At 38.7% G+C, this 12,625-nt stretch overlaps 1 protein-coding gene across 1 annotated transcript; it reads left to right on the top strand.

The window, feature by feature from the left end:
* Window positions 1-2,414: 2,414 nt before the first annotated feature.
* LOC107767335 (uncharacterized) lies at window positions 2,415-4,732 on the top strand. The gene is made up of 4 exons (XM_016586306.2): window positions 2,415-2,560; window positions 2,946-3,129; window positions 3,346-3,750; window positions 4,112-4,732. Exons 1-4 carry the CDS (start codon window positions 2,415-2,417, stop codon window positions 4,730-4,732), a joined length of 1,356 nt encoding a protein of 451 aa, XP_016441792.2.
* Window positions 4,733-12,625: the final 7,893 nt, after the last annotated feature.

The following is a 12,625-nucleotide window of genomic DNA, read 5'->3' as shown; positions in this document are numbered from 1 at the left end:
AGCGATCGCATTGCCAACGAATGATGCCATGGTGGTAGCTGCGTTTGTGAAAAGGAACATATTCTCGAGGTTTGGGACTCCGCTACTTTAATTAATGTTGAAGGGACACACTTTTGCAATCAGTTGTTGAATAACCTTCTAGCTAAGTATGAAGTCCGCCATAGAGTTGCGACGGCATATCATCCTCAAACAAATGGACAAGATGAGGTGTCTAATAGAGAAATAAAGCAAATATTAGAGAAGACTGTGAGTGTGAATATAAAAGATTGGGCTGTAAAGTCAGATGATGCCTTGTGGGCATATAGAAATGCATACAAAATGCCAATTGGGGCGTCACTGTATAGGCTAGTTTATGGGAAGGCTTGTCACTTGCCTGTTGAACTTGAACACAAAGCATATTGGGCTAATAAGAAGTTTAATATGGACCTTAAAGCCGCGGGCGAGAAGGCACTCTTGCAGTTGAATGAGTTGGATGAGTTCAGGCTACACTCTTATGAAAATGCTAAGTTTTACAAAGAAAAGACAAAAAGATGGCATGACAAGCATATCAAACCACATCACTTCGAGCCAGGCCAACATGTATTATTGTTCAATTCTAGATTAAATCTATTTCCTTCGAGGTTAAAATCGAGATGTTCAGGCCCGTTTGAGGTAGTGAGAGTCACTCCTTATGGTGCAATTGAGCTGTGAGCTTTGAATGGTGAAATACATTTTTTGGTGAATGGACACAGAGTAAAGCATTAATGGGGAGGAGTAATTGATCGTGAGAAGGCATCGTGTTGGGTTACAGAGTTTCTAGGAGTGGCATTGAAGTTGATAAGGCGAACGTGGAGCGGTTGAAAAATTACCTCCACCTATTTCTGTGAAGGGTGTCCGGAGTTTCTTGGGACATGCATGATTCTATCGACGCTTTATTAAGGATTTTTTAAAAATTTGTACTCCCTTGTGCAGATTGCTTGAAAAGGATGTAACTTTCAATTTTGATAAAGCCTACCTCAAGGAATTTGAAGAACTCAAAAAGAAGTTGGTGGCTACTCCCATTATTGTGGCACCAGATTGGTCCTTACCATTTGAACTTATGTGTGATGCAAGTGACCATGCTATTGGGGCAGTGCTAGTCCAGAGGAAAGACAAGGTGTTTTATTCCATCTACTATGCTAGTAAGACTCTTGATAATGCATGGCTGAATTACACAACCACTAAAAAAGAGTTGTTAGCCGTTGTGTAGGCCTTTCAGAAATTTCGGGCATACATGGTGGGAAAAAGAAGGGTAGATTTACAAAGAATCAGGTATCTATTTATAAAGAAGGAATCTAAGGCTAGATTGATGCGCTGGGTTTTGTTGTTGCAGGAATTTGATGTGGAAATACGAGATCGAAAGGGCACATTGATCCAAGTAGCTGACCGTCTATCAAGGCTGGAAAATCACGACCACGTGGATGAGGGTGGCCAAATTAAAGAAATATTTCATGATGAGCAACTTTTTGCTATCACCCAAAACCCTCTCCCATGTTACGCGGACTATTTGAATTATTTAGTGAGCGGTGAACTTTCGTTTGAAATTGAATCTGAAGCTAGAAAGTGGTTTCTACATGATGTAAACTTCTACTATTGGGATGAGCCATATTTGTACAAGCAGTGTGCTGACCAAATGATGAGAAGATGCATACCTGAAAAAGAGGTCGAACTAGTGTTGTATGATTGTCATGCATCACCCTATGGGGGCCATCACGGGGGCATTAGAACAACTGCAAAGGTATTACAATCCGGTTAATTTGGCCAACAATAGTCAAGGACGTCTATGCATTTGTTAAGAAGAGTGACCAGTGTCAAAGGATAGGAACAATCATAAAGAGGCATGAGATGCCTTTGAATAAGATCTTGGAGGTCGAGATTTTTGATGTGTGGGGGATAGATTTTATAGGACCATTCCCATTTTCCAGAGGAAACAAATACATTTTGCTAGCAGTTGACTACGTGTTAAAATGGGTAGAAGCGATCGCATTGCCAACGAATGATGCCATGGTGGTAGATGCGTTTGTGAAAAGGAACATATTCTCGAGGTTTGGGACTCCGCTACTTTAATTAGTGTTGAAGGGACACACTTTTGCAATCAGTTGTTGAATAACCTTCTAGCTAATTATGAAGTTCGCCATAGAGTTGCGACGGCATATCATCCTCAAACAAATGGACAAGATGAGGTGTCTAATAGAGAAATAAAGCAAATATTAGAGAAGACTGTGAGTGTGAATATAAAAGATTGGGCTGTAAAGTCAGATGATGCCTTGTGGGCATATAGAAATGCATACAAAATGCCAATTGGGGCGTCACTGTATAGGCTAGTTTATGGGAAGGCTTGTCACTTGCCTGTTGAACTTGAACACAAAGCATATTAGGCTAATAAGAAGTTAAATATGGACCTTAAAGCTGCGGGCGAGAAAACACTCTTGCAGTTGAATGAGTTGGATGAGTTCAGGCTACACTCTTATGAAAATGCTAAGTTTTACAAAGAAAAGACAAAAAGATGGCATGACAAGCATATCAAACCACATCACTTCGAGTCAGGCCAACATGTATTATTGTTCAATTCTAGATTAAATCTATATCCTTCGAGGTTAAAATCGAGATGTTCAGGCCCGTTTGAGGTAGTGAGAGTCACTTCTTATGGTGCAATTGAGCTGCGAGCTTTGAATGGTGAAATACATTTTTTGGTGAATGGACACAGAGTAAAGCATTAATGGGGAGGAGTAATTGATCGTGAGAAGGCATCGAGTTGGGTTACAGAGTTTCTAGGAGTGGCATTGAAGTTGATAAGGCGAAGGTGGAGTGGTTGAAAAATTACCTCCACCTATTTCTGTTAAGGGTGTCCGGAGTTTCTTAGGACATGCAGGATTCTATCGACGCTTTATTAAGGATTTTTCAAAAATTTCTACTCCCTTGTGCAGGTTGCTTGAAAAGGATGTAACTTTCAATTTTGATAAAGCCTACCTCAAGGAATTTGAAGAACTCAAAAAGAAGTTGGTGGCTACTCCAATTATTGTGGCACCAAATTGGTCCTTACCATTTGAACTTATGTGTGATGCAAGTGACCATGCTATTGGGGCAGTGCTAGTCCAGAGGAAAGACAAGGTATTTTATTCCATCTACTATGCTAGTAAGACTCTTGATAATGCATGGCTGAATTACACAACCACTAAAAAAGAGTTGTTAGCCGTTGTGTAGGCCTTTCAGAAATTTCGGGCATACATGGTGGGAAAAAGAAGGGTAGATTTACAAAGAATCAGGTATCTATTTATAAAGAAGGAATCTAAGGCTAGATTGATACGTTGGGTTTTGTTGTTGCAGGTATTTGATGTAGAAATACGAGATCGAAAGGGCACATTGAGCCAAGTAGCTGACCGTCTATCAAGGCTGGAAAATCACGACCACGTGGATGAGGGTGGCCAAATTAATGAAATATTTCATGATGAGCAACTTTTTGCTATCACCCAAGACCCTCTCCCATGTTACGCGGACTATGTGAATTATTTAGTGAGCGGTGTACTTTCGTCTGAAATTGAATCTGAAGCTAGAAAGTGGTTTCTACATGATGTAAACTTCTACTATTGGGATGAGCCATATTTGTACAAGCAGTGTGCTGACCAAATGATGAGAAGATGCATACCTGAAAAAGAGGTCGAACTAGTGTTGTATGATTGTCATGCATCACCCTATGGGGGCCATCACGGGGGCATTAGAACAACTGCAAAGGTATTACAATCCAGTTATTTTGGCCAACAATAGTCAAGGACGTCTATGCATTTGTTAAGAAGAGTGACCAGTGTCAAAGGATAGAAACAATCATAAAGAGGCATGAGATGCCTTTGAATAAGATCCTGGAGGTCGAGATTTTTGATGTGTGGGGGATAGATTTTATAGGACCATTCCCATTGTCCAGAGGAAACAAATACATTTTGCTAGCAGTTGACTACGTGTCAAAATGGGTAGAAGCGATCGCATTGCCAACGAATGATGCCATGGTGGTAGCTGCGTTTGTCAAAAGGAACATATTCTCGAGGTTTGGGACTCCTCTACTTTAATTAGTGTTGAAGGGACACACTTTTGCAATCAGTTGTTGAATAACCTTCTAGCTAAGTATGAAGTCCGTCATAGAGTTGCGACGGCATATCATCCTCAAACAAATGGACAAGATGAGGTGTCTAATAGAGAAATAAAGCAAATATTAGAGAAGACTGTGAGTGTGAATATAAAAGATTGGTCTGTAAAGTCAGATGATGCCTTGTGGGCATATAGAAATGCATACAAAACGCCAATTGGGGCGTTACTGTATAGGCTAGTTTATGGGAAGGCTTGTCACTTGCCTGTTGAACTTGAACACAAAGCATATTGGGCTAATAAGAAGTTTAATATGGACCTTAAAGCCGCGGGCGAGAAGGCACTCTTGCAGTTGAATGAGTTGGATGAGTTCAGGCTACACTCTTATGAAAATGCTAAGTTTTACAAAGAAAAGACAAAAAGATGGCATGACAAGCATATCAAACCACATCACTTCGAGCCAGGCCAACATGTATTATTGTTCAATTCTAGATTAAATCTATTGCCTTGGAGGTTAAAATCGAGATGTTCAGGCTCGTTTGAGGTAGTGAGATTCACTCCTTATGGTGCAATTGAGCTGCGAGCTTTGAATGGTGAAATACAATTTTTGGTGAATGGACACAGAGTAAAGCATTAATGGGGAGGAGTAATTGATCGTGAGAAGACAAAGGTTGTACTCGCTGATGAGTAAGTGAGATTCTGCGTCATGCCGCAACTTTAAATCAGACGCTTATTGTAAGAACGTGATTTTTGCCCTATATGAGAATTATTCCCAAAAATTCCAAAAATAAAACAATTTTTTATTTGTTTGCAATTGTTGTGAATTTTGTGTTATTTTTCTTGTATTGTTTGAATTTGTCTGTGCATGTTTATTTGCTAAATTAATAAAAAATACAAAAATATGTCGCATTTGCATTTAGGATTTAAGTTTGCAATTATGAGTAATTAAGTTTGTTTTACAAGAATGAAAATTACAAAAATAGGCATCTTTTGCATTTTTAGCCTTTAATGTCCAAATTGTATGATTGTATTTTGATTGTCATTTCATTTTATATGATAATTGTTGCTATGAATTAATTAGTATTTTTAATAAGTTAATTTAGTTTGTAACTTAATTTAGAATTTTAGTTTTAGAAAGTAAAAGAAAAGAAGCAATAAAAGAGGAAGAAAATCGGATTGGGCCACCTTCTAATTTAAATCAACCATGGACCAAACCAAATAAACTTTGTTTTGAAAAAACCCTAAAAAAAGAAAACTTATAGCTACCCCCCCCCCCTCTCTTCTTCTTCTTCTCCAAAACCACCCCCCCCCCTTCCCCTCGTCCCAAGCTCCCATGGCTGCTTCTGCTCCCCCTCACGTCCCATGGCTACCCCGTCTTCATCTTCTTCGTCATGGCAGCTGCTCCGTTCACCACTGTCCGTGAGCCTCCTCCTCACGTCCGCCATTGATGTGCAGCAGTGTTGATGCAGCCTCATGACCAGCTGCTGCCCAAGCACCATCTTCATCAACGAACAACACCCCTCAAGTCGCCGGAAAAACCTGTCGACCACCGCTGCTGCTTCTTCTTCTTCGTCCCCATAGGTCCCAAACGACTATCTTCTAAACAGCCTCACGTCCAAACGAACCCCATCGGGTTTTGCTTCGTCCAGTCGCAGCTCCAGCCAGCCCGCCATAGCTGCTGCTGCTCAAATACACACTGCCTCACGTCCAAACAACTTGTTGTCTCGTCGTTTCTTCAGGTTCAATCCGTTGAGGTCGTCGTTTGTCGTTCTGAGTTCGTCGAGGTTAAAAGAGAAGGTGGGTTGTCGTTAAAGTCGAGATCCGTTAGGTCGTTGATAGTCTTGGTTCGAGTTTGCCATTTCCGTTCGAGTTCGTCGTTAGTCATTTCCGGTCAGTTGGTTTAAGTTTCATTTCTGTCCGTATTTTGTTTTATATTCTAGGATTTGAAATCAGTATATGATTGATTCTCTTCTTGTTCGTTGTTATCATTTCTTGATTATTTCTTCAGTTTGGTTTATGTTCTTGTTTAGTTTTGATATAGAAGTGTTTAGTTTAATCATGTTGTTAGATTTAATTTAAAGTTCAATTGATTATTGAGTTTAGTGATTTCAATCTACTTGTTTGTTATGTTCAATTTGTTACTGTTATTGAATCTGAAAGTATGTTTGTTGTTAAAAATATTGTTCAGTCAAAAATATTGAGTTTCTAGCCTAAATTTGTTGATGAAATTTGATTAGAAATTGGTTATAGCTGCTGTATTTTTGTTTAGATTGATTAGGTGAATTGGTTATAGTTGATGGGGGTAGAATGGTAAATTGCAGTATTTTCAGGGGTAGAATGGTAAATTGAAGTATTTTCAAGGGCATTTTCGGGATTTTAAATGAGTCTTAAAAATAATTACGGAGTACTCTGTCCACTAAGTAGTCAATAATATTAAAATAATACGTAGTGGGGGACAAGACATAATGGGGGGAATTAATATATTGTTTAATATAGTGGGGGACAAAGCATGCGGTAGTGGGGCAATAAGGGAATTGAATAAGGAAAAGACATGTAGTAGTGGGATTACGAGGATCAAGAAGATGGAACCTCTTATTTATTTTTTTAATTATTTAAAGTGGTCTGTTTGGACATAAATAAGGGGAGTTTGGGCAGAATTAAAGGAGGACTTTTAAAATCTTGGGGGCGGGACACAAAGAAAAAAAAGGTTTTCCTGAATATTAAAGAAAAGAATTCCGAATATATTGAAAGGGGATAGGAGATTGGCTGAATATTGAGGAAATTTTTTGAAGGAGATTCGAAAGAGAGAGCAGTATACACTGGATATACAATCTGCATACACTGGATATACAGAGGGGTCAGAAATTAAGGGTTAAACATTAACTGGTCTTTCAATCTAAAAAAGATTCACTTTATTTCTGCCCGTTAATTGTTGTGGGTGTTTCTGGATTTTCATTTGATTTGTTTTCTTGAGTTTGGTCGGTTATTTGCTACTACTTCACTAGTTGTTGCTGGCTTTCTGCTCGGTTTTTAAATCTGTTGCTGGGTGTTGCTGTTGTTGTATGCTACTGCATTCCTGCTGATCTTCCTTTTCTTTTGCTTCCAATATCAGGTACACAACTGACACGCTGGTTACTGTAAACTGAAACATGAAGCATGAATATGAAATGAAGAGTTGAAGTTCTGAATTTATCTTAGTTATATTCTGAATTTTATTTGTATATATACATTATTTAGCTTCCTCTAATCAGAATCATGTAGTTGTTTAATATATATAATGGAACATCTGACAGTAGCTTAGTGGACGAACTGTCTATGTATTGCCTAAAAAATAAATAAATGGTGTAGTAACTCTGTCCAGTTAGTTCGCTATTGTTGGATGATTATCATGTCTCAAAAAGCATGTTAGCTGATTTAGACTATTCTTAAACATTCAACAGTTAGCTCATTAAACGAATAGACCATTTCGGAACTTGTAGGAATATTGTTTAGCTAGATACTATTGGTTAATTTCAGCATGTAAATGGTCTAGGATTAAAATTAGATTGCCAAGTCTTTTTTTTAAATTTGACAAACTGTGAGCATGCCTAGTATAATGTAGCTAGGTAGTAACATGTGAATGAGATGGCCCAGGTCCAGTTTTGTGCCATACACGTTGGGCCTGGGTCCACGTTGGCCAACGGGCTGTCCATATTGTGTTTACATTCTGTTTAACAAATTGCGTTCGGAACCCAACTATAACAACTCGTAAGCATGTAAATAAATTAGGACCTTTTCTCTTTCATTTTTTAGAGACAAATTTAATAGAAAAAATGTAGGCACTTTAGGATTATCCTTTAAAAATAAATGAGATGAGCCTCACCCAATAAAATGCACAAGTTGCGGGGCCCTCAATAAATGGTTAATAATTGTATAAACTTCGGGATCGGTCGTTTAGCAAATTTCACGGCCTTACCCAAAATAATGATACGCTAGTCGCTTTAGGCGCGCCTTTAACAATTTATTTTCTTAAACTCGGGTGCACATTTATGTGACCCAAATCCAAATCTCAACAGATTCAAAATATGTCGATAACCACGGGTACATTGATGTGACGTGGTTCGAGATATATTTTCACGATGTTGCAATTCCTGATAAAAACAATAATAATGATAAAAGCGGTTAAAAGTTAAAATTCGCACATATTTTCAACATGTATTATATCAGATAATCAAGCCGAATATGACAGTTGAGCGACCGTCCTAGAACCATGGAACTCGAGAATGCCTAACACCTTCTCCCGGGTTAACAGAATTCCTTATCCAGATTTCTGGTGCGCAGACTGTTAACAGAGTCAATATTTTCCTCGATTCGGGATTCAACCGGTGACTTGGGACACCATAAATCTCCAAAGTGACGACTCTGAAATAAATAAATAATTTCCATTTCGATTGTCCTTAAATTGGAAAAAGTCTCTTTTGCGCCCCTTCGCGGGCGGCGCGGGCGAAAAAGGAGGTGTGACAGCTCTGGCGACTCTGCTGGGGAACGAACCCAGAACCACTGGTTCAGGGTTAGAAATTCGAGCTTAGAATAATTGTTGTATTTGGCTTTATCATGTGATTGAGCTTAAATGTGCAAAATGATGTTTTTTACCGCTTTGATATTATTTGAAATGTACATATAAACTGTGTCGAAAACTTCTTTTCTCACCTCCGGGGATGTGCTTACTGGTTGAGACTCTCTAGTCTGTTAGTGTCATACCCTGAAATAAAAGAGGCTCGAAAAGTTTCTAAGCCGGCAGGCCTTTTGGTTCCCGGAAATGAGCTCCTTCCTCAACTTGAGTTGTCCGCTCAGGTACACTGTCTAGAACATATACCCAGGTTGAACCTAGAATAACTTGACTTCATGCCGGATCCCTAGTAAGAACGTTTATTTGCATCATGTTGCATTTGACTTAGGGGACTAAATATCTGCTGGGAAGGTAACCCAGAATCTCTGGTTCAGGGTTCAAGAATTCAAGCTTAGAATAGTTGTTATTATTTGGCTTCATTTATTATCTGATTTTATTACATGTTTTAGCCTAAATGTGCAAAATGTTGCTCTTACCGCTTTGATATTATCTGAACTGTATATATAAATTGCTACGAAATCCCTCACTTCTCTCTCTTGAGGAGTGCACGCTGGTCGTGACTTCTTTCTGTTAGTGTCCTATCCCAAAATAGAACGAGGATTCGGAGGAGTTGCAAAATCGGATGATCTTTTGGTTACTGGTACGCAGTTCCCATCCTCGGCTCGAGTTGTCCGCTCGGGTAAGCCAGGTCTAGAACAAACACCCAGGATAAACCTAGAATAACTTAACCTCATGTCGGATCCCTAGTAGGAACGTTTATTTGCATCATGTTGCATTTGACTTAGGGGACTCAACAAAGGGGTTGGGTCCGTCCAGAACAAGCAACCTGAAATGAAAAAAGAACATCCTGCTGCATCATGTTTGTTTTGCACATGCATTTGTTTCAGATCTGCATGCTGACCGGCCTCTGAAATCGGGAATTTGTGAAAAATTGTGAAAAATAGAAAAAGAAAAATAACAGTGTAGGGAGATAACTACTTATTTTTAGAAAAATAAAACCAATGTCCAAGTAGTGTCAAAACCCTGCCGAAATTTTGAAAAAATGAAAAAAAAAAATTGTCTTTTTTTAGTTTGATTTATTTGAAAACAAAAGAAAGGAGTCTTGTTTACAAGTTTAGTTTATGTTGGGCGAACTATGCGGGTCTGATTCTCATAAGATGTGACATACGTAGGCAAACCTCATCGGTTCCGGCCCCCAATTTTAAAAAAAAAAATATTTCAAAAAAAAAAAAATTCTTTTACTTCCTTCTTTAGAAAAGTTTTTCTTTGCGACCCCAACTTTTAAAAATACAAAAAAAAAAATTTCTTTTAGTTGCTTCTCACAATCAAAAAAAAATAATACAAAAATATTTTCATTCTTTCGAAAATTGAAAAGAAAATTCAAAATTCGGAAATATTTTTTTAGAAGCATTTCTTTCATAAATTCAAAATAAAATTCCAAAAATATTTTCTTTATTTTTTAAAAGTTTTTCTTTCAAAATTCAAGAAAAAAAAATCTTTCTGCTTTAGAAGTCTTTCTTTGCCAAAATGCTGAAGAAAAATCAAAATCCAAAAAATATTTTCTTTCTTCTTTATATGTCTTTCTTTCGAAAAGTTCAAAAAAAAAATTGGTTTATTTACTTTATTCCTGATCTTTCCGAACTATGCAAGATCTGATTCATGTTCCCACATGATACGTAGGCAACCCACATCATGTTCGATCATCATTAAAAAGAAGTGAAAGAAAAAATGCAGAAATGAAAAAAAAAAATTGATAGTAATAAGGACCGACTGAGTCCATTCTAACATGTTTTGTTTTGAATTATGAAGAAAGTTGAGGTGGTCGGTTTGTGGTAAGATGGAAACACAAGATCCAAGGAAAATGATAACTGACATCGAAGCTGTTACAAGTGCTCAAGAGACTCAGGGTCAGAGGGTTCAACAAGAGTCTACTCTGCTGGAGAAAAATAGAATACTTAAACCGCAAATGACCGAAATGTGTCAAACATGGGCCAGTGGTCAAGGACAGCCTCGTCATGAGTCACAATTTGCGACACAACAAGAGCAGTACCACTCTCCTAAGTACCACTTGTACTCGTTTGATCTTCCTGCAAAGATTGAGAAGCCTGCCCGAAAGATGGTACAGGAAGAAATGACCCAAAGAGTGAAAAGCTTAGAAAAATGGTCGACAAATATGCAAGGGTTGGCAGGTCAAAAGAGTGTTGCCTTCAAAGATCTATGTATGTTCCCCGATGCTCACTTGCCACTTGGTTTCAAGACTCCCAAATTTGAAAAGTACGATGGACATGGAGATCCCATAGCCCACCTGAAAAGGTATTGCAATCAACTGAGAGGTGCGGGAAGAAATGAAGAATTGTTGATGGCTTATTTTGTGGAAAGCCTTACGGGAGTAGCCTCCGAATGGTTTATGGATCAAGACACGTCTCGCTGGTATGTCTGGGATGACATGGCACAGGCCTTTGTCAAACAGTTCCAATACAGCATCGACATTGCCCCAGACCGCATTTCCCTTTCAAACCTGAAGAAGAAACCAAGTGAAAGTTTCAGGGAATATGCCATTAAATGGAGAGAGCAAGCAGCTCGAGTTAAGCCACCCATGGATGACCACGAGCTAATAATTGTCTTCCTTCAAGAGCAAGAGCCAGATTACTTTCAAAACATGATGTCCGCAGTTGGCAAATTCTTCTCGGAAGCAATCAAAATGGGAGAAATGATAGAGAATGGTCTTAAGATAGGCAAAATTATAAGTGAAGCAGTTTTTAAAGCCGCAACTCACGCTATCCGGGTTGAGTCTGATAATTTTAGCGACACAAATGAGAAGATTGAAGAAATCATGATGACATCAGGGTCGAGAAGAGGTCCTAGGAGAACATCTCGAAGGTATGAGCAGCCTCCTCAAGTTTTCTATGAATCCCCTGAGCAGTATTATCCCCCTCATAACCCACAACACTTTATTGTTCCACCTCAGTATGTTGCCCAGCCACCAAAACACCCCATAAGGCGAGCACGAGCGTCACAAAATCTCCAGAAGCCTCCACAAAATTTTCAGGTGCCCTATAACCCATATCCAAGCCAGAGGTATAAAGGGGAACGAAGGTTGAAAGATAATTTTACACCAATAGGAGAGTCCTATGAAAGCTTATTTGAGAAGTTAAAGCATTATGACATGATTGCATCTATTCCTCCAAATCATGTGGACCCACGTGCAAGAAGCTTTGACCCTTCTAAAAGGTGTGAATACTATTCCAATGCCCAGGGGCACAATGTTGAAAGCTGTCGGGATTTGAAAAGAGAAATAGAAAGGATGATCCAGGAAAATCTGATTGTGATCCAAGATAGTGACACCCAGAATATCGCGCAGAAGCCTTTACCTGCACATCATGATGCACACTTTGTGGGGATGAGGCCTGATGACAGGGAGCACTCGAATCCTATTGGGAACTTGTTGACTGAGGTTGATGATATTGAAGTTGGTAATGGTCTTGGCAATATTGATGCGAAGCTCAGTGGCTAAGATGCCAGGTTTAATAAGTGGGAGGACGCTCCGTTCCTTGGTTAGCAAGAAAGAAGCTTTTGGTGGCTTATCTTGTTGTCATTTCTGTTGTTCGGATTATTCTTAGGGTTGTAATCTGAATATTGTCTTGTGTCAAACTTTCTTATCTTTCCATTTTGTCATAGCGGTTTGTTTATTTTTGTCCAGGTTTGTTTCGGGATTTTATTCTGGTTTGTTTTTGTTTGTTTTATTATTCAAACCATTTCACTGTTAGTCTAATGTAAAATCCGGTCTTTTATTATTTCCAGTCATCTTTTTGTTTAGTTCTTTTATCATTTTGTTCAGCGCCGATTCTAGTGACATGACATGCGCACACGGTTTGGGCCTAATCTTAAATTTAATCATAAAACCATTGAGAGATGATCGGA

The sequence above is a fragment of the Nicotiana tabacum genome, chromosome 16 (genome assembly GCF_000715075.1).
Source record: "Nicotiana tabacum cultivar K326 chromosome 16, ASM71507v2, whole genome shotgun sequence".
In the NCBI taxonomy this organism is placed as follows: domain Eukaryota; kingdom Viridiplantae; phylum Streptophyta; class Magnoliopsida; order Solanales; family Solanaceae; genus Nicotiana; species Nicotiana tabacum.
Note: the sequence above shows the minus strand (reverse complement) of the source record. Positions and strands in the feature narration are given on the sequence as shown.